This window comes from Odontomachus brunneus, unplaced genomic scaffold (assembly GCF_010583005.1).
Source record: "Odontomachus brunneus isolate Ranch 3 - 2012 unplaced genomic scaffold, Obru_v1 Obru_scaffold_066, whole genome shotgun sequence".
NCBI classification, from domain to species: Eukaryota; Metazoa; Arthropoda; class Insecta; order Hymenoptera; family Formicidae; genus Odontomachus; species Odontomachus brunneus.
Window position 1 is genome coordinate 1,217,166 of NW_022639516.1, and position 21,406 is coordinate 1,238,571.

The window sequence follows — 21,406 nt, forward strand, 5'->3', positions numbered from 1 at the left end:
GTATACTATAAAATTTCAGTACTGGCAGTGAATTTCGGAACGCAGCCTTGATCGATAGATTTCTAATAGCGTGTTCGACTGGCTCCGAGAGCGATTAATGACATTATAAATCTCTATTAGCCAATCATAAAGCTTATGAATACTTGTTCGACCAATAAACGTAGACTGAATAACCCAGAGCCAGTCGAACATGTTATACATTCAACTAATGAGCGCATTTAGCGGAAAAAGTGCTCAGTGAGCAATTAGCGATTATTGGTTTTTACTGTTAAATCCCTAAATCTAAACCAATTATATTGATGAATTATTCAACTGTTGTGCAACTGTTGAGTTCGCTGAACGCACCCAATGGCCTTTTCTTTTTAGCTGATTGCTGAACTAGTGCAATAAGTTAAAATGAGACAAATATATTTTTTCTCACTCTAACTTAATGCATCAGTTCATCAATGCAGCTAAAAAGAACAGACCATAAAGTTCCTAAAGCTGCGTTCCGAAATTCACTGCCAGTACTGAAATTCTATAGTTCATGTCACGTATACTATAGAATTTCAGCACTGGCAATAAATTTCGGAACGCAGCCTATGGATATCGGACGCGGTGTAAACCCTGCATTAGTATAGACATCTGTGGTAGAGATGCCCGATTCTTAATCGATTCGATTCTTTCCCTAACAAATTTAGGGAAAAAGTGTTGTTCGTGCTGCTTGCATGTTTCATACTTTTCGCTTTTAAAAAGAGATGTGGAGGATTCATACCACGTCCGATGTCCGACGTACGACGTCCGATATCCAATAAGAGAACAGCTTTCCAATAGAGAATTGAATTCTCTATTAGAAAGCTGTTCTCCTATTAGATATCGGACGTCGTACGTCGGATATCGGACGCGGTGTGAATCATCCAATGGACACCTAATCAGACACTTGGAAGAAACAATCGAGTTGGTTGTCTCGTTTTTGCTTCTTCGAAACATTCCAACATACTTCTGTCTAGTTTTAAATACGAAAAGTGCGAAGAGTGAAAACAACAAGAATAAACCTATTTTTGGGGAAAGAATCGAATCGATTCAGAATCGGGCATCTCTAATCTGTAGCCTTTGATTATGGCCTGGTTTACATCGTGCACTTGATACGCGTACTAAATAGTAACTTTCTATTAGATAATCTTAATATTGACAATGCATATCAATAGCGACGCATTCTACCAATACAATACGTTTTGTTGATGAGTATTATATCAGTTTGAGTAATATACCATCAATATTAAAATTATCATGTTTATATATATCATCAATATTAAAATTATTTAATAAAAAGTTACTATTTAGTACGCGTATCAAGTTCACGATGTAAACCAAGCCTATATAACCATGGACTGCTAGCGACGATTCTAATGGCTTCTGCACACAGGACGCGGTAATGCCTGCCGCGCGGCGGAAGTCCGCCATGGTTATATAGGCTGCATTCCGAAATTCACTGCCAGTGCTAAAATTCAATAGTATACGTGACATGAACTATAGATTTTCAGTACTGGCAGTGAATTTTGGAACGCAGCCATAGTCAAAGTCTGTGGCGCAGTGTGAATCCTCCATTAATTAATATTTCTCTAGAGAAAGTTGCAATGGAGCCACTAACGCTAGTAAAAATTTTCCTTAGAGATTCTAATCTCTAGCAATACATTTCGCTTATGGTACAAACTTGCTAACGGTATTATAAGTTTCACACAGTTTCACACATGGTTATAAGTTTTAATAAACACATATGTCTGTCTAAACATGTTAACAACGAAGATTTTTTTTAGAAAGACAAAGGGAGGGAATATATTTAAGGTAAATTTTGTTAATAGTCAACAAGTTTATAGTTGCTTAATTAAAAAAATAGCAATAGAGAGTTATATGTGTATGCATGTGTATGTCTTTCTGTGTGTGTATGTATTCCAAATATTTATCTTTTCGTTTATTAAAAATAACATCTGAATTCCAATTATTTTTATTTATTAGACTGTCAGAGAACATTATCTTAGAGATGATATTTGCTGCGGCTTTAAAATATGTAAGAAGTGTAAAGGGAGACCTCAGGATACGATCCTAGACGAAGAAGATGCTGGTGCAAAATCTTCTTCAATTCCAATTCCTTATTGTCTTGTACTTGATACAAATATAATTCTAGATCAAGTAAGTATGATTGTATAATAAAATTCCAATTACTTTCTACAGTACTTTTTATATAATATATTTTTATATCCCAGTAATATTTCATTTACAAATTGTATATTTTTTTGTTATAACTGAATTAAATATACTGTATATTTATACTGTCTAACCAATTTAATCTTTAATTGTAGATAGATATATTAGAAGAAGATGTTATTACCAATGTAATTATTTTGCAAACTGTGTTGGAAGAAATTCGGCATAAAAGCTCCACAGTGTATAAAAAATTAAAAAATATTATAGCAAATGCAAAACGAAAATTTTTTATGTTTATTAATGAGCATCATAGGTACATAAATATTTATTATATAAAAGAAAGTTATATATATTGTATATAATATATTCATATGCTTATTTACACTTATATAATTTATTTACACTTAATATGATTCTAATATGTTATATGTTTTGTATTTTAACAATATTATTATAGCAAAAATATTTTTAAATTATTTCTAGAGAGACATACATTGAAAGAAAACCTGGTGAAAAAGCAAATGATCGTAATGACAGAGCAATAAGAGTTGCAGTTCAGTGGTATAATAATCACTTAAATTTTGACAATCACAACATAAAGATTCTCTTATTAACAGATGATGTAAAAAACAGAACACTTGCAGCTGAAGATGGAATATTTGTTGCATCAAGTAGGATATATTTTATTTCAGCTTATTTAATCATAGGGCTAGCATATAATATAAACATTAAATATTTGTAATATATGAAAGAATAATATATTCTCTTTTATAGTGGAAGATTATGTTGCATCATTGGAAAATGCAAGTTTACTGTTGGATAAATTATGTAAACGGTCTTATACTTTAGACTCTCAAGGACCAGACTTGTTTCCCTGCCATTTAGGACCTGCAGAAATTCATGAAGGAATATCATCTGGCAAATTATTGCAAGGAACATTCCTGGCATCGAGAGAAAATTTTCTCGAAGGAAACGTGAATGTTGAAGGAAGGGAAAAAGCTGTAAGACAAATATAATTATTATCAGTTGTATTAATACAATTAATATCAGAATTACATCATTTAATTTGTTTACTATCTTTTCTTATTGTCTTAGTTATTTGTACAAGGACGAACCAATCTTAACAGGGCAGTAGATGGTGATATAGTTGCAGTTGAACTCTTACCGGATGATCATTGGTCATCCCCTAGCGAAATTGTTCTGCAGGATGAAGAAGTTGCAGATGCTGACGATATTCCAGAAGATGAAAAAATATTTGCTAAACAGAATATATCGAAAGCGAGAGAGAAAATACCAACAGGCAAGATTGTTGGTATTATTAGGAGGAAATGGAGACAGTATTGTGGAATATTGCAACCAGGTGCAATTAAAGATGTAAGATCTACTATTTCCTTTCTATAACATTAATATTATTTTTTATATACTATATTGAATGAATTTTTATCTTTTCTATTATAATCGATAGAACGTGAGACATCTGTTTATTCCGGCTGAGAGAAAAATCCCGAAAATAAGAATAGAAACTAGACAAGCAGAGATATTATGCAAGCAAAGAATAATTGTTGCATTGGATTCATGGCCACGAATGTCGAGATATCCACTTGGTCACTTCGTACGAGCACTCGGTAATATAGGAGACAAAGAGACAGAAAATGAAGTATTACTTTTGGAACACGATGTTCCGCACAGCCATTTTTCCGATGCCGTCCTTAGTTTTCTTCCAAAGCTACCCTGGATCATTACAGAAGCAGTATGTACAAATATTAATGATAATGTACAAATTTCTAAAGCTTAAAATCTGCCATTTCGTAAATTGGCTGCTCTTCGGGTTTTAACTAACTGTAAGCTGTAAATTTACAGGACATTGCACAAAGACAAGATCTTCGACATTTAGATATCTGTTCAGTGGATCCGCCAGGTTGCACTGATATTGACGATGCATTACATTGCAGAAAATTACCAAACGGTAATTACGATGTAGGTGTACATATCGCGGATGTGTCCCACTTCATAAGACCAGGGACCGCGCTGGACAAGGAAGCGGCTTTACGCGCCACCACTGTCTATCTTGTCGATAAACGAATCGATATGGTCCCAGGTAAGATACTACAATAGCATTTTATTTAAATTATTTTTTATACGATCAGCATAAATAGTATAATATAAAATGTGCATTTATTTTTTTAGAATTGCTTAGCTCAAATCTTTGTTCCTTGCGAGGTAAGGAGGAAAGATTTGCATTTTCTTGTATGTGGGAGATTGATTCTCATGCAAACATAATTGATACAAAATTTTGCAAATCTATCATTTGTTCACGCCAAGCTATGACATATGAAGAAGCACAATTAAAAATTGACGATGCTGCTCAACATGACGCTATTGCAGTTTCATTGAGAGGATTAAATAAATTAGCGAAAAAGTTGAAAAAGAAACGTATAGAGAATGGGTATGCTTGTGCTGTAATATTTATCCATGTAATATGTAACATCAATGTTATTATGGAATTTTTGTAATATCTCGTTTCTTTTTATTTTTATATAGTGCTTTAACTTTGGCATCACCTGAGATACGTTTCCAAGTGGACAGTGAGACGCACGATCCTATTGATGTAGAAGCAAAGAAATTGAGAGAGACTAATTCTATGGTAGAGGAATTTATGTTGCTTGCGAACATTAGTGTTGCTGAGAAGATATTGGCAGAATTTCCAGAATGTGCTATGTTAAGGAGACATCCTGAACCACCACAAAGTAATTTTGAACCATTAATTAAAGCTGCACGGAATCAGGTATTGTAAATTAATTATCGTACTATATTCAATACTAGTACACGTCATTCCTTGTAAAGAATGATTCATGAGTAATGCAGAACATCAAAGATATTATTTATTACATTTTATTGCAGGGTTTCACCATAAACACAAATACTGGTAAGGAATTGGCGCAATCGTTAGAAGAAACTAGAAAAGAATCAAATCCTTACTTTAATACAATGTTAAGAATATTAGCTACGCGATGTATGATGCAAGCGGTATATTTCATCAGTGGAATGCATCAACCGGAAGAATATACGCATTATGGATTGGCATGTCCCATTTATACACACTTTACATCTCCTATTCGAAGGCAAGTCATTTATTTAAGAATTATCAATAAAATATTCTGTCGTTAAATTAATTTATATAAATGCAGCTTTTTCTTCTGTTTGTCTTGCAATGTTACAGATACGCGGATATAATCGTTCACCGCTTGTTGGCTGTATGTATAGGCGCCGATGCGACTTACGCAGAGTTATTGGATAAGAAGAAGAATAATTTATTATGCAATAATCTGAATTATCGAAATCGAATGGCTCAATACGCCGGCCGAGCTTCAGTCGCGCTTCATACACATGTTAGTTCAGTTTACAGTCTTCTTTTCCACTCAAAATTCTGTCCCGATATATTTATAAAAACTTATGCTTCTAACACGATCGTTTTGTGTTTTAGCTATTCTTCCGTGGTAAAGTTCAGGATGAAGAAGGATATATTTTATTTGTGCGAAAAAATGCATTACAAGTGCTCATACCAAAATATGGTTTGGAAGGAACGCTTTATCTAAATAAACCGTCCGCCTCGTCTGTTACGTTTACGTACAATCCAGAAGATCAGTCTCAAACTTGTGGAGATATTGTATTTCGAGCATTTGATCCTATCGTCGTGCAAATGAGTTTGGACAGTTCTAACGTTCAACATGAAAAATTATTCTTTAAACTCGTAAAACCAGATGTGAGTATATAATATTCTTTCTTTAACGATTATTTTTAAAGTTCTTAAGCTATTATGATCATAGAATTATAATGATCAATGAATTATCATGGGTATGATTTCTCTTGGCATTATATGGTAGTAAAAGAACAAAACTTATGTAGTACTAAACTTTTATATCTCAGTAGAGATGTATACATGAAAAAAATATACATAATTTTTGTTTGCGATTTTAGATACCAGATTTTAGCGTTCGTCCATTAGATGCAGAAGTTACTGATAATAGTGAAAAGGATACTATGAAAGAAATATTAAAACGTAAAGCAGAAGAGCATCAAGAGTTCGGCAAAATTAGTAAAAAGAAAACTGGGAAGAAGAAAAAGAAAAAGAAGAATTAATCTTTTTTAAAAAGAGAATATAATATTTTACATATGATGTAAAATAACATATAATGAAATAATAAATACACATATTGTTTTATAAAAATTATATTCTCTTACTATATAGTCAAACATCATTCACGATTTACAAAATCTTTACAAGACAAAAAATTGTCAATGTATTATTAGACGATATTCCTATAGAAAAGATTTATATATACGAGTCTAATAATTTCTCCTTTTAAGTTAATTATCACATAGACGAATATAATAATGAATGAAAGATTGAAAATAAGAAAAAATAATTTTGATTTCCTAATAATAACGAAAATGAAATTGCATATTTTATGTACGTGTAATTTTTGCAATTAAATAAAAATTGCATACTTTATGTCGCAGTGTACATATATTGCAATAAATAAGATGTAATAGTCTTCCTAGCACTTTAAATATATCCTATTCTAATACTAATAAATAAAGTCTAACATGTGCAAGTATACTTTTATTGTTTGTTTTATTTATAAAACAATAAATAGTTTATTTATAAAAATTTATTTCAGACCAAGTCGCGCGCGTGCATAAAATAAAATTATTTTTTATATATATTAAGTATCAAAACGCGCAAACTAGAAAAATAATAAATCAAAATGTCATAATGAAATTCACAAGTCATAAAGAAAACGTGAAATTAAGAGAATATAATTTCATATATAATATAAAATACATAATAAACACACATCGTTATTTTATACAAATTATATTCTCTTGCTATATAATATATTGAATATAGCTTCAACTATAATTATATAGTCAAATATAATTCTTTGTACTTTTTTCGTTTATTATTTTCAATTTCGTTTATTATTATTAATACTGAACAATTTTAGTTGATCCTAAGGTGACTATTACTTCTTATTTGAGCACATACAGAATCTTTTTTAGAATTTCTGTTAAGTATCTTCAGGATTTTTTTCATTAACATAATAATAGGTAAAAAAAGATTTACATAAGGACATATCTAAAAGGACCTATTCTTTTTGTGAGTATAAATATATATATATATATAGTCTTTACAAATCTATATAAATCTATATATGAATCTTACTATATATACATGTTTACAGATTTTCAGAAGTTTATATGACCAGAGTCTTTCCTAAAACTTTTTGCGGAAAATATGTATAACATGTTATTTTTTTTAATTCGTTTCATTCGACATATCTCTGAAGGTAAAAATTTTATGTGACTGTCAATATCCGAAAGCTCACTCTCTAACATATATATGTATATTAGTGATGTGTAGGTTTACTTTGCTTTAAAACAATTTTTTTACTTGAATGTTTATGCGAATTGTTTTCATTATTTTAATAAGCGAGTAAATCCTGAGAGAATATTCAATATTAATTTTGAAACTTTTTTTATAGAATTTATCCAAATATGTATATCAAGCCTTGTTCACGATATTATATGAACTATATATCAGGCACACAAGACCCTATATATTAGCTCCTAAAAGAATGAAAACTTACGAAATATTTTCATATATAAACTCGTAAAAAAGATTTTACATATAATAAGGTACAGTGAAAATAAACCTAACACTATACACTGGTGATGTATCTTTTTTTTTATAAATAATGTAAAAACTTCGTGTGATAAACTGTACATTGGTAAACCAGTTAAAATAGATTTAACTTAAAATATTTTACCCCAAATAAAAACAATAAATAGTAAAAATCCTATGCTGTGCCGATACAAATTAACGAATTGTTTTTCTTGTAATAATTTAACGAAAGGATGCTTGAGCAAGACGTCGAGTACATTTGTGGCGCCTCAGATTGTGACATCGCGCTTGATGATCTACTGAAAAAAGAAAAAATATATATTGTAAAGCGACGTTAAATTATATAAAAAAGGGAGAGGATTTTAAAAAATTCACCCATTCAAAGTGCTGATAAAGTCTTGAGTAGGCCATAGCCGTACAATCCCATCAATACTTGCACTGGCGATGTATTGGCCATCCAAACTCCAGTCTACATGCATAACTGTATCTTTGTGACCTTTCAGTTCAGTTAGCACTGCATTAGTTGCTAAATCCCATATTGATATAGATTTGTCGTCACCTAAATATTATTTTTAATTAGATAAAAATTAATTGTTAATTTCACAATTGCAATTTTATTAAATAGGTGCAAAGTGACCAACCTTTTGAATCAATTTAACGTACTAATAATAAAAGTAAATGAACAAATAGATATAAATCTCTTTTTAAAAACTGTAAAGTTGAAAATGAAAAAATATCAAATTTAAAATGAGAAACTTGAAATTGAAAAGTAATGTTAATGAACACAAAAGAAATTCCAACAATAATTATGTGACACATTTTTATATTCCTGCTATATACTTTTATTATATATATACTTAACGAACGCAATGAAAATATATATTTGTGAACAATAAGGTACCTATAGTGTCATTCTAGTATATATATTTTTTATTGTAATTACCAGCAGTAGCTAAATATTTGCCATCTGGACTAAATGCTAAACTGTAAATGGTCGACTGTGCTCCAACATACACTCGCATTAAATTACCGTCATCTGTGGACCATAATCTTACGGTTTTGTCAGCGGAACCAGTTGCTAAATATCGAGCGTTTGGATGAAACTTCACGCACTGAAACAGCATGCCAATATATCGCGTTATTGTGTTATGTGAAAATGATATACGATATATAATAGTAAAAACATACGTTGACATCTAAAAAGTGACCAGCAAATATTCTCAGTGGAAATGTTCTATCCAATGACCATAATTTGGCAGTTCTATCATGTGAACCTGTAGCAGTATATAAACTGAACACACTGGTATCCATACACCATATCGGATAACTATGACCACTATAATAAAAAAATATTTACATATGGTATATATATTATATATACATTTTATTATAATTTTATTACTTAATTTTTTACAAAATTAAATGTTTTGATCTTTCGTTAACGTCACACGTTCACATTCACAACATTACGTGTCACGAATTTGAAATATTCTTGTATATTCGCTGACGTTGTGTGTGTATATCAAGTCATAATCGAAAAATTACTCATATATATTAAAATAATTAGAGTATATACCTATATATTGTTGCGCATGAGTAATCATTGAGTCTCCATGCTCTCATATCCTTGTCACTCGATACAGACAGAAGTATTTCAGATTGCGGAATAAATCTTAAATCATGCACCACGTCTGTGTGTCCTCTTAATATTACTGCTCCCGCTTCACTTCTTCTGTTATAAAGTTATGTATTTTGTAGAATATTTGTACCTTAAATTGGATTAAGAAAGTGATGTAATTACAACTCACATTGCATTTTCTTGTTCGTTACAACTACGAGATGGAAGTACATCACAGGCAAGTGGTATATGTGTGCTTTTATGTTTTGGTTTAAGTAAGACTGTTTCACCTATACCCCACAAGCGTATTTCAGCTGTACTAAATCCAACAGCTAATTTATCCATTTTAGAAGCAATAAGAGCACTACTTGCACTGCAATATAAAAAAAAGATAAAGGTAATAATCATAAAGAATAAATTGTGCGAGTGTAAATAAATAGATCATAAAAAATACATTGAAATTTATAATTACTTTTCTATAGCATTTTTTACTGTGAATATTCTCAGTGATTGATGAGCATTATCTCGTATTAATCGTATAGCTTCTTGCAATTCTCTCATTTCACGATCTACCCCGGTACCAGATGGTTGTTCCACATGGCCATTAATACCTGCCTCATATCTTTGACCTTTCTCTTCATGTACTTCTCCATCCATTTGAGAACCATCTGCCTTTCTGATTATCGTAACGTGTGTATTTATAATCTATGGAGAATTATAATTAAGATCTTAATGTTTTACATTTGTTTCACATTAATTGATAACTTCTTTATAGAATTAAAATACTTAAAAAGGGAGATTCTTAAGAACATAGTCAATAACATTTACCTGCATTAATATTATATGTCCATGTTTGGCAAGATATTGCTGTAGGCAGATATGTGCTGGCTCTGATAAATCCACTTTGTACTTTCTAGTTCTAAATGCATTTACCAAAGGTCTCAGTTCAATGTCCTGTACTGAAAATACACCAGACAACTCTTCTAGAAAGTCTTTTTCAGTATCACTGATAAATTCACTTTGATGAGCTTTTAAAAATTGAATTGCAGCTTCTTTGTTGCCAGCATGTAGCATTTCTAAATAAAGATGACAAAATATTGGATACAAAAGTCCTTGCAGTTCCATTTTGATCTTTTCATTAAGTGTTGCATTCATCCATATCTTCAAACTAAAAAAAATTAGAACTTTAGTCCATGTAGAACATACACATATAATCTCATATTAACAATAAAATTAATACAGTATATTGTTGCTTTATAAAATTAAGTTGCACCAATACATTGATTGTTCCAATTAATATCCATGATAAGACATATTTTTAAATGCTGTATGCTTAAGTAGAAAAATATTGAAACAATATAGAAAAAATTATATCATGACTTTATACTTATATAAGCAAAATATAATATAAAATATTAAGAAATACAGTATAAAAATATGGAATATTAATAAATGTAATATAAAAAAATATGCAATCAATTAGCATACAGTATGAAAGTTGCATAATTCAGAAAGAAAAAAATATCCTGTTTATATAAAGAATATTCTACTTTATCCTGTTTTAAGATTATTAAGTTCAAATGATTAATCTAGAATAGGCTTAGCTTCTATTTGTTTACTTATAAAAATAAAAAGCAATATTGAATAAAAATATATTTCAGAGTTTGACGACTACTTAGGTCTTCTTTTCTTTTCACAGAATTTTAAAGTATATGAGAGCCAAAAAAAGATTAGAGCAATAATATTAAAATATAATTAAACACATTGTGCTTATATTTACAAATAATTAAGTGAATGTTTTCAGATCGAATAAACATCACGTGGTGCGATCTTGAAAGGATTTTAAGCAATGAGACTTAACCGTTGATAAGCTTGATCCGCCGCGGTAATGTCAATGGTAATGGCACTAAAAATAATCGAATTGTCGCGGGAAGTGCCGCACTCAGCGGTTGCGTTCAATGTCATTTGATCGCTGCTCTGACAAAACAAGTGGTCGGTTTTGTTATTACAGAAGACGTCGTTGCCCTACAACAGTGGCGGCGAGGTTAATGAGGTTATGAAAATCAAACACATGATGGCAATTCACGGTCGCAATTTTGTACCTGATAGCGGCGTCGTTTCAAATAAGATTCAAGCACATTAATTATTTCATTCTTCACTCGCTTCATCTTCATCAAGACCCCGGCAACGATGACCTCGGCCTCGCCGTTTCAAACCAAACTCAAACACAATACGCGTGACAGTCACTACTGCTGTGGATCAAAATCTGCGTATGCGCAATAACGCAATGCTAGCAGACGATAAAATGATATTGGGCTTGTTTAACGATGATCAAATTCTACAGAGAAAAAATTATTATAATTCAAGACAGAACTCTATTGTTTGAATATAAAAGTCCTCCGAATTATCGTTTAACAAAATAGAAAATATTTGTCTGACTAATTGTTTGAGTCGTGTTGAAAAATAATTTACTTTTTATTAGTTTTAAAGTTTCCGCCACGAGCCGCCACCGTCTCTATTGACAATTTGAGGTCGTACTACAATTCAGTGGCAAGTCGGACGGATCTTTTATTTGTAAGTAATACGACTCAATGGCAGATTAGTCGAATTTTACTTTTCAACGAATCTTTGTGAAGAGTCTATAATAACGAATCTTTATACGAATAAATATCAAATCAAATATTAAAAAACAAAATGATCTTATTATTTTCAAATAATCAACAAAAGAACATCGCTGTTAGATATTAAAATATTATCAATCCTTATAATGAGTAATTGTATGTATGATAGTCGAAATCCACGTTGCTGCGGCATACGCTCCCGCGTCAACTTCTGTCAAGTATCGGGCTTGTTTTACGTAACTTGCACGTCCTGCTCTATAAATAGAGAAACAATATTTTCTTAGAAATATAAAATATTGTAAAAATAATGTATTATTTTTGTTACAATTAATTTATATTTACTTAGGTTTCATATTTTTCGTAGAATCGCATCCTTTCCATGCTGCTGCAGCAATTTTATCGTAAAAATCGTTTACGTGTTCATTTAGTATTTTTCCATACATCGTGTACACAGCATCCATTGTATCGATCTAAATGTGTACAAATGATAACAATATTTTTTTATCTTTCTTTATAAAAAGAAATTAAAAATGTGTTATTTTTTTATGTATGCAAAAAATGAAATGTGTATATGGTTTTTCAATTTACTGTACTTTAAAGACGTATAAATACAAACCATAGTCCTGTCTCCAACTTTCGCTTTTCCATATTTTTCTAAACAATTTAAGCCACTGCGGAATGCACGAAACCACGCATGTCGTAAATCTTCCCCTTGCTCACATAATGCCAGCTCTTTCGCACCGCTCGTAAAAAATAAACAATACAGAGCTCCGGAAGTCCCACCCATGTTTGCTTCCGCTATATTCGCTATTCCTGATAATAATGCTGCTGGATGTGATAAGGGTAGCTCACTCAAATTATTTAAGATACCTAGAATTATGTATAATAAATAAATACATAATTAGTGTATATTTAATTAATAATAAGAGAAAGAATAAACTTTATGTAATTCAATCTATTAAAAAAGAAACAACGGAATGCGTCAAGTATTTTACCATCTGCGAGTCTTTTTAGTGTTGATCCACAGTCTCCGTCTCCACAACCGCGATCTAGTTCATTGAGGTATACCTCTTTCTCGATAATAACCGCACACACGCTTTCTAAACATAATTTTGTTAAATGTTGTTCTCGTATGTTTAACGATATTCCTATTTTCTCCGTTATTTCTTTTTCTACGTCTTTAGTTGGGGTGCGGGTAATGGTTGAAGGAACGCTATAGTTGCAACCCGGCCAGCAAGGTGCTGTCGTTTTGTCGTCAAGATATTTGATGAACACCTCCTTGTGACTTTCGGTTAATTTCAACAAACTTACGTGTACGCCGGCGCTATTTAAAGATGTCATCAGAACGCCCGAATAAACGCGAGTAGCGTCGATATTCATATTTTCTGTAATATAGAAGAAATGTAGTAGTACAGTAAGTATCGCAAAGAGAGAATTTTCCGAAACTTACAGAATGTTAGTTCGGAATGCAAGTTCATCAGAACTTGCTTATGTATCAAGAAAATTAATATATACGTGAAGAAGACTGAAACATCCTAGGCAGCACAAATGTCAAAAATCAAATCATAAGACGCCTTTAGGACGGCTTTAAGACATCTTTAAGACAATATCTTATAAACTTGTCTTAAATATGTCTTAAAGATGTTTTAAAAACATCTTATGACCCGATTTTTGACATTGTGCTGCCTGGGATTACTCACGTAGCTGATTTACAACTTCACGAACGACGATCCCTTGTTCTAACTGACTTAAACCGCCAAAATTATTAACTATCACCGCGACCGAGTCGTTGGCGACCAGAGCTAAAGTTTTGCAAATGCGCTCCAACATCAATGATACCAATTCAGACGCAGTTCCGAGCTTGATTCTCTCGTAACCGGCTTCTCCGTGCACACCCATTCCGCATTCTACTTCATCCTGTGCAAGCTCGAACATCAAACCTTGACCTGCGTGCAATTTTTTCCTTCAAACTCGATTGTCGGTTTTTACAATCACATTTTAAGTATAAACGTTAACTTGTCCGGATTTATCATGCATGACATATAATATACCAGGTATAGCGCACGCGGTTAGTCCGACTCCATATGTCGCCGTATTTTGTGAAACGTGTCGCGCAATTTCTGTCACTTCATGCAAAGATGATCCTCTTTCAGCGAGAGCACCTGCAATTTTGATAACAAACAACATGCCCACTAGGCCGCGTTTGCCGGCAACACCTTGTTCATGTTTAGGAATGCTGCAGTCATCGCCAACAATGATTTCTTCCACCTGATAACACATAAAGAGATAAAAAATTAGTATAAATAAATATAATTTTGTATCTTATCTGTTTTATTAATTTACCTTGATGCCTGTTTGCCGAGCTTTTTCGATGGCTATGCCGAAATTCAGACAATCTCCCGTATAATTAGGCACCACGACTAGAACATCAGCTGAAAAAAAACACTAATAAGATATTAAGATTGCTTGAATTTAATAAAAATTTCTTAAGAATCTTCGACATCTTAAAAAGATATAAATTTTATCTTTACTTTTGATATTCGGATTTTAATAATCAGAGTATTTAATGCAAAACATATTATTTATATTTAGAGAACAAGTTAAAAAGAAACGATTATTTTTAAGTTATATTTGAACAATGAGAACACTTATTTCTACAAAACAAAAAACGAAATAAGACCTTTATTATTTTTTGCGACACACTGAAGAGCATGTGTAATGTGAGTAGATGGTGGAGCCGCAAAAATAGACCCCGCTATAGAAGCCGTCAACATGCCGCTTCCAACAAAGCCTAAAAAATATAAAAAATACTATCGCAAGTAGAAAATTTACATCGAAAGTAAACGATATTATTCTACAGATATATATAAATCTACACAGATCTAGGCTGCATAAAGCATAAAAATAATACAAATAAATTACCTGCGGCAAATGGCTCATGTCCACTTCCACCGCCGCAAACCAACACTACTTTATTTCTTTGATTCCTACACTGAAAAGGGGATAGAGAAACATATTTCCAGACTTAATTTTATAAAAATATTGTCTCGATTATTTTTGGTAGCTTCGATAGCAAGCTATAAATAAGATATATAAAATGACCACAAACTACTAAAAGTAATACAAAGTTTCGTACGCAGCTCTCTGTTAATGAATCGAAATATCGCGCGTTTTCAGTCGTATTTTTACAACCGTTGTCAAAAGAGAACTCATTTGTTTATGATATAAAGTATTTATAAGTTTTTAAATTATTTAGATCAAAATATTAAATGAAAAGATAACTGCGCTTGACTATCAAAAACACTCGGTACGCTACTGATTAACCATCCAATTCAATTACTATTAAGACGTTTGCTACCACAGTTTTTATATAGAGGATTATCCCCACAAATCACTTTTACTTTTTTTTTAGGTAATTGTGTAAAACAGACTTAGTTTGATTATGTCAACATAGAAAAATAAATTTCCTCTGTCACACATACGTAACACACTATTCTCTCCTGATTGCGTCACACATATGTGGTAGCGAGCGCGTTAAGCAATAGTGCTCCTTCATTATCAACAGTAACTACGATTGGAAACGCATTTGAGTGTGTACATACATCTGGTGACAATACAACTTTGTGCAATGTTTGATACTCTAATTGCGGATAACTATAACATAATCCTGACAACGTTTCTGACACAGCATTTTGTACGGAATTGATTAAATTCTTGGACATTGTCTCAATCAAATGGGAACACTAAGCGGTGCGTTAAGCGAATGAACTTCTATCATGGACCATAAACTACTGACTTCCGCTTCAGGATTAAAAGTTATCAAGATGAATGACGTATACAACCTGATATAAGCAAGGACCGTACGACAGAAGTGACATTACATTTAGCATTTTACGTTTATTATTCAAAGCCTGTTTAACCATAAAATAAATGATTAACTAATGAATAAAATATTTCACTATATATATATACACACACACACACACACACACACACACACATATATATATATATATTTGTTTAAAATACAAAAAACGTCGGCGATTTATATATATATAATAGAGAAATACGTTTCTTTGTAATATTATTTAAATTAGATTAATGTGAATATGTATATACTCTGTTTTAATACGATTTGAACACTTTTCTCAACGCAATTGAATGTACAGTGAAAAAATTTATAATTCCTGGAAATTACTCAAAAGTATGTTCTTTTGTTGATCTCGGCTGTGTTCTGAACTACATCGAAAGTATCTAAGTCATATTGAAAAATATATCATAATAATTGCTTAATCAAGAATTGAATGGAATTTGAGATACATTATGCCTGCTTTGTACAAGGGAAAAGTAAAAAATGTAATTCGCATAAATATTATAACGTGATGTCTACGCGAACCAAACATAATTGTTTACTATTATTTCTTATTTACGCACACTAAATTTAATACAAAATATACTTTATTTTGCGTCTAAATGATCATTTTATTTAACAGGTTACTCTTTTTTTCTTAATTCCGTTATTTTTTCGTTTCTTCCTTTTTGTCAGTATCATAAATACGCCTCTTCTTCCGCAAAAGCCAGATTGCTTTACGTCTCTCCTCTCGACCCTTCATCATACTTCTGTATAGATTTCTATGTTTATTTTTTATCATTTTCTCCCTAAGACGATATTCCTGCTTCTGTCGTTGGACCTCCTCCCATTGATTTTTTTTGGTGACTTCACCAACTTTTACCTTCATGGCCTTCTTCTGAAAGTTTATATATATTAATAGTAAACTTATGTGTCATCTACATCAATTTTCAAAAGACAATTGCAGAGAATCGTGATAATAAAACCTTTTGTAATCGGGTTTGTGTCTTCTCTTTTTCAGCAGGGATCTGTGTATTATTATCAACTTCCTCTTCTTCAGTTTCCTCGTTACTTTCTATATTTAGGTCGTCATTATCAATTTTTTCTTCTTCATCTTTACTCTCCTCATCATCATTATTTTCTGTTTCTTTCCGTAAATCTGCTTTCACTGAAAACCCAATATGAAAATAAATATCAATTACATTAAATTATGGCTTTTACAATTATGTATATTCCTTTAAAATAAGTCTTACAATCATTTAATTTATAATCAGGATCTATAAGAGCACGTTCTTCTGGAGGAATATAAGTCTGATCTTGTTGTGTATCTGTAAATGGTGAGAGATGAGGAGGAAGAATAACACCCATTAAATATTTTTCTACAGGCAATAACTCTCTCGCGTTCACACTGTCGAAAATCCACTGCGGTTGTACGTAATATCTAAAAAAAAAAAAAAGTTACATTAGTATCTTTAAAGAAAACGATATTTGTTGAAATATCGAATATAATATGCTATCGAATATAATATAATATTAGTACCTTGACATGTATTGTTTATCCATTTGCGATCTATCTACAATCTGATGAGTTATCGTTTCATCTTTTTCATCAAAAGTAGAACCAATAAAAAGTAATTTATCCCAAGATACCTCTCCTCCGAAGCAACGTATAATAAATACTAACGGTTCTCTAGGTACTTCTCTATTTATAAAAATTTTCTTTCCTTTGAACAAAGTTTTCAATTTTCGTATTTTCTCAACTTCCATTCTAGCAGCTTCTATCTTAGTGGAGTCTGTTTCCTAATGAATACATTTTCTTAATAACATATGTGAATTTTGATTTTTTTAGACTTTCGTGGTGTTCATGCATATTAGATTTGGTTTCTGGGTTTGAGTCGCGTGGATTCATCTTTGTTTGATTCCGACGTTTCGCGAACACCAGATGCATCAGGTCGTTCCTCCCTGATGAAGCGAACTGAAATGTTCACGAAACGTTTGAATCAAACAATAAATAAATGAATCCACGCGACTCAAACTCGGAAACCAAGTCTAATATGTGAATTTTATACATACATATTACACACACAATTGCTCTATATATATATATATATATATATATATATATTTATTTATTTATTTATTTACTTAAATAATTAGATAATTTAGACTTACATTTGAGAAATTATCAATCTCAGTTTCTTCATCTTCAACAGCCTGTATTGAAGGATCTAAACTTATTAATGGTATATTCAATGCACTTATTCTTTCTGATACAAATGCTCCTTCATCAATCAGTGTTTTCTCTATATTTCCTGGACAAAAGAATATTAATATAAAAATATATATAAATATATTAATAAAATAATCTTAAGTTTTATATATATAATTTTATGAATAATCTTACCACTATTTATAAATTTAGGAGGATAATATAAATTCAGACTGTGATATAATCTGTAATTCACAAAACCAAGCATTACAATATAAAATTCTACAAATGTAGACATGACTTTGAAATCGACTTCATTCTTTGCTTGAGGTTCAAAACAAAAGTGATGTGGCACTATCCATGTTATAGTTTGCCCTTTTAATTCTGCTTGGTAATAGTATCCTTTGATGGATACAAATACTTTACGTAATGCTTTAGCTGCAATTACAGCATGGAGAAATTCAATTGTTAATCTTCTACATAATGATGATTGATCTCTTGGTATGTGAGGTAATGATGGAAATGTACTGAATAAAAAGCAAAGAGTTAGACAGTCATCTAAATCCCGTAAAGCATCTATAAATGTTGGATAACGTTCTTTAACTATATGATCCAACTTTAATGTAGGATGGTTATTTAAATATCTTTTCACTTTAGCAAAATCGTTCATTGCTTTTGCTCTTCCAATTTTTCTGTTAAATATCTGTGAAAATATATGATTGTAAAGTACAGAACTATAAATACACTCGCTCTTGATAAATTGCCATTCATACTTTGTAATCTCTTAGTTTCAATATGATCGGTTCATGCATCAAAAATTGAATATCTTTTTTATGATATAAAGTTTTAATGCCAGGTTCACCCTTCTGTGCCCTTTTACGGTTGCGTGGTTCCCTTGGATATATGCCTTTTAAAATGCATACTTTACGGAAATCATTTAATGTTAATTGCAATTTCCTAAGAGCAGCTCTTCTTGTTATAAACTGTGCCCCCTCACCAGTCTGATACTGTAAATTTAGAAGATATTAATTTTAGTTCATAGCAACAATCATTGCTAAATTGATCAACTTTTCACAATAAATATTATTTAACCTAATCTTATTCCAAAATAATTTTATAACGATATATATATATTTATATAAGTAAAAAAATTGTCTTTTACCTTCTTTTTACCTCTCACAACCATTGTGATATACTTTAACTTTATTTCTAAATATTAAAATTTATGTAAAGAAATTTAATACATAAAAAGAGAGAGAGTAATACGAACACGTGTACACGGTTTCAGTTTCAATATATGGCTGAGCATACGTGTACACGGTTTATTCAAAGGTTGGTTTGTTCTTTTTCGAAGCACGAAAACTACACTAGAACTGACTTCAGACTTCAGACTTCAATTATTGGCTGAGCGCACCTTGACTTAAGTGGCCCTACGCCATTGCTCATCTGCACTAGAATTGTATTGAACTGAACTTGAGAGGTTTGTTCTTTCCAGATGAACTTCTTACACTAGTTCAAGAAGGCTGCGTTTCGAAATTCACTGCCAGTACTGAAATTCTATAGTATATGTGACATGAACTATAGATTTTCAGTACTGGAAGTGAATTTCGGAACGCAGCTGAAGTGTACACTGGTGCGTTCTTTCTAGCAGAAGTGACGTCAAAGGTTATGTTCTTTCCAAGGTTAGGCGACAGTTTCTCGAAAAGTGGTGGGGATAATATTGGTACCAAAGAAAATCTCTACACGATATAATTTAAAGATTCTGTTCTTTGTAACTACATTGCTAAATTGGTGCAATACATTGAAATGAGGCAAGTATACGTTTTCTCACTCTAATCTTTTGCATTGGTTCAGCAGTGCAGTTACAAAAAACAGATCTTTAAATTATATCGTGTAGAGATTTCTCTTGGTACCAACATTATCCCCTCCACTTTTCGGGAAACTGTCGCCTAATGGCTCCTGCACACAGGACGCGGTAATGCTTGCCGCACGGCAGAAGTCCGCGCGACAGCCAATCAATATGTTGTTTTTCCGTAAGAGCTAGAAGGTTATTACGGAAAGTAGCATATTGATTGGCTGTCGCGCGAACTTCCGCCACGCGGCAAGCATTACCGCGTCCTGTGTGCAGGAGCCATAAAAGTAAAGCCAGCGGCACACGGTGCTTGTTTTCATGTTGCTTGCTCATGGATTGCTTGCTGATTGGTGCATTTCTGAAGATGGATGGAAATACACCAATCAAAACAGAGTATTTCCATCCAGCAAGCAATTCAGCACGAAAAAAAGCACCGTGTGCCGCTGGCTTTACTTTTATGGCTCCTGCACACAGGACGCGGTAATGCTTGCGCGTGGCGGAAGTTCGCGCGACAGCCAATCAATATGCTACTTTCCGTAATACCCTTCTAGCTCTTACGGAAAAACACCATATTGATTGGCTGTCGCGCGAACTTCCGCCACGCGGCAAGCATTACCGCGTCCTGTGTGCAGGAGCCATAAAAGTAAAGCCAGCGGCACACGGTGCTTTTTTTCGTGCTGAATTGCTTGCTGGATGGAAATACTCTGTTTTGATTGGTGTATTTCTGAAGATGGATGGAAATACACCAATCAAAACAGAGTATTTCCATCCAGCAAGCAATTCAGCACGAAAAAAAGCACCGTGTGCCGCTGACTTTACTGTACCGCTGCAAGTAGTTCAGATGAAAAGAACAGATCTATGAAGATGGAAGAGATGAATATTGCAGAAATTAAAAGGAATGAAAGTGGCAATATCCCAGATAGGTTCTGCAGGCAATTGAGATACATACATTAATGCAAGTACAGTAAATTCTTCATCTAAAGAATTATTTGCATCCAAAATTATGTGTTGCGCCATGTTGTTTTCTGCACTATGGCGTTCTTTTCCATCTTATCTGGCATATCTGAACTTACTTATTTTGCTGTACTCGCCAGTTCCAGTGCAGTTCTAATGCAGCACTAGTTCAGTTGAAAAGAACAAACCTCTAGGGCAGTCAGTAAACTGTTGCACTGACCGCTGTTGCACTTCGAAAAAGAACAGCGATGTCGACGTTATTTCTGCTAAAAAAGAACACTTTAGTGTACATTCCTTGCACTAGTGCACACTAGCTCAGAATTTCTTCGAAAAAGAACCTCTGTTTCTCTTGACCTCTGTGTACTAGTGCAATAAATTAAGGCTTATTCAGACGAATTACATAGGCGCATATGCATAGTATAAAGCTCGTAT

The 21,406-nt window shown here is 32.2% G+C and overlaps 4 protein-coding genes across 8 annotated transcripts; 1 reads left to right on the forward strand and 3 right to left on the reverse strand.

Moving 5' to 3' along the window:
* Positions 1-1,654: 1,654 nt before the first annotated feature.
* LOC116846601 (exosome complex exonuclease RRP44) lies at positions 1,655-6,803 on the forward strand. Its single transcript, XM_032820660.1, has 14 exons — positions 1,655-1,824; positions 1,996-2,169; positions 2,340-2,497; positions 2,668-2,855; positions 2,959-3,185; positions 3,280-3,558; positions 3,650-3,934; positions 4,045-4,282; positions 4,372-4,630; positions 4,726-4,969; positions 5,086-5,306; positions 5,405-5,573; positions 5,669-5,947; positions 6,163-6,803. The coding sequence occupies exons 1-14, from the start codon at positions 1,771-1,773 to the stop codon at positions 6,322-6,324; spliced, it is 2,937 nt and encodes a 978-aa protein (XP_032676551.1). The 5' UTR covers positions 1,655-1,770; the 3' UTR covers positions 6,325-6,803.
* Positions 6,804-7,706: 903 nt separating this feature from the next.
* Positions 7,707-11,861, reverse strand: LOC116846602 (TAF5-like RNA polymerase II p300/CBP-associated factor-associated factor 65 kDa subunit 5L). Of its 3 annotated transcripts, none has more exons than XM_032820663.1 (10): positions 11,591-11,861; positions 11,350-11,513; positions 10,317-10,656; positions 9,961-10,193; positions 9,679-9,861; positions 9,447-9,602; positions 9,059-9,206; positions 8,814-8,982; positions 8,246-8,429; positions 7,707-8,166 (listed from the first exon to the last, which is right to left on the reverse strand). In XM_032820663.1, the coding sequence occupies exons 1-10, from the start codon at positions 11,660-11,662 to the stop codon at positions 8,046-8,048; spliced, it is 1,770 nt and encodes a 589-aa protein (XP_032676554.1). In that variant the 5' UTR covers positions 11,663-11,861; the 3' UTR covers positions 7,707-8,045. The 3 variants fall into 3 exon arrangements, with proteins under 3 accessions (XP_032676554.1, XP_032676552.1, XP_032676555.1); XM_032820661.1 differs by having other exon boundaries at positions 7,707-8,169; positions 11,591-11,856; XM_032820664.1 differs by lacking the exon at positions 11,591-11,861 and having other exon boundaries at positions 7,707-8,169; positions 11,269-11,369.
* Positions 11,862-12,168: 307 nt separating this feature from the next.
* On the reverse strand, positions 12,169-16,343 carry LOC116846604 (triokinase/FMN cyclase-like). 3 transcript variants are annotated; one of them, XM_032820666.1, is made up of 10 exons: positions 15,712-16,343; positions 15,032-15,101; positions 14,790-14,900; positions 14,453-14,541; positions 14,161-14,377; positions 13,810-14,055; positions 13,105-13,494; positions 12,726-12,979; positions 12,452-12,579; positions 12,169-12,364 (listed from the first exon to the last, which is right to left on the reverse strand). In XM_032820666.1, exons 1-10 carry the CDS (start codon positions 15,829-15,831, stop codon positions 12,244-12,246), a joined length of 1,746 nt encoding a protein of 581 aa, XP_032676557.1. In that variant the 5' UTR covers positions 15,832-16,343; the 3' UTR covers positions 12,169-12,243. The 3 variants fall into 3 exon arrangements, with proteins under 3 accessions (XP_032676557.1, XP_032676558.1, XP_032676559.1); XM_032820667.1 differs by having other exon boundaries at positions 15,592-16,343; XM_032820668.1 differs by having other exon boundaries at positions 14,453-14,554; positions 15,032-16,343.
* Positions 16,344-16,549: 206 nt separating this feature from the next.
* LOC116846603 (pescadillo homolog) lies at positions 16,550-19,799 on the reverse strand. The gene is made up of 8 exons (XM_032820665.1): positions 19,331-19,799; positions 18,942-19,175; positions 18,364-18,871; positions 18,132-18,271; positions 17,500-17,759; positions 17,213-17,400; positions 16,946-17,127; positions 16,550-16,857 (listed from the first exon to the last, which is right to left on the reverse strand). Exons 1-8 carry the CDS (start codon positions 19,352-19,354, stop codon positions 16,627-16,629), a joined length of 1,767 nt encoding a protein of 588 aa, XP_032676556.1. The 5' UTR covers positions 19,355-19,799; the 3' UTR covers positions 16,550-16,626.
* Positions 19,800-21,406: the final 1,607 nt, after the last annotated feature.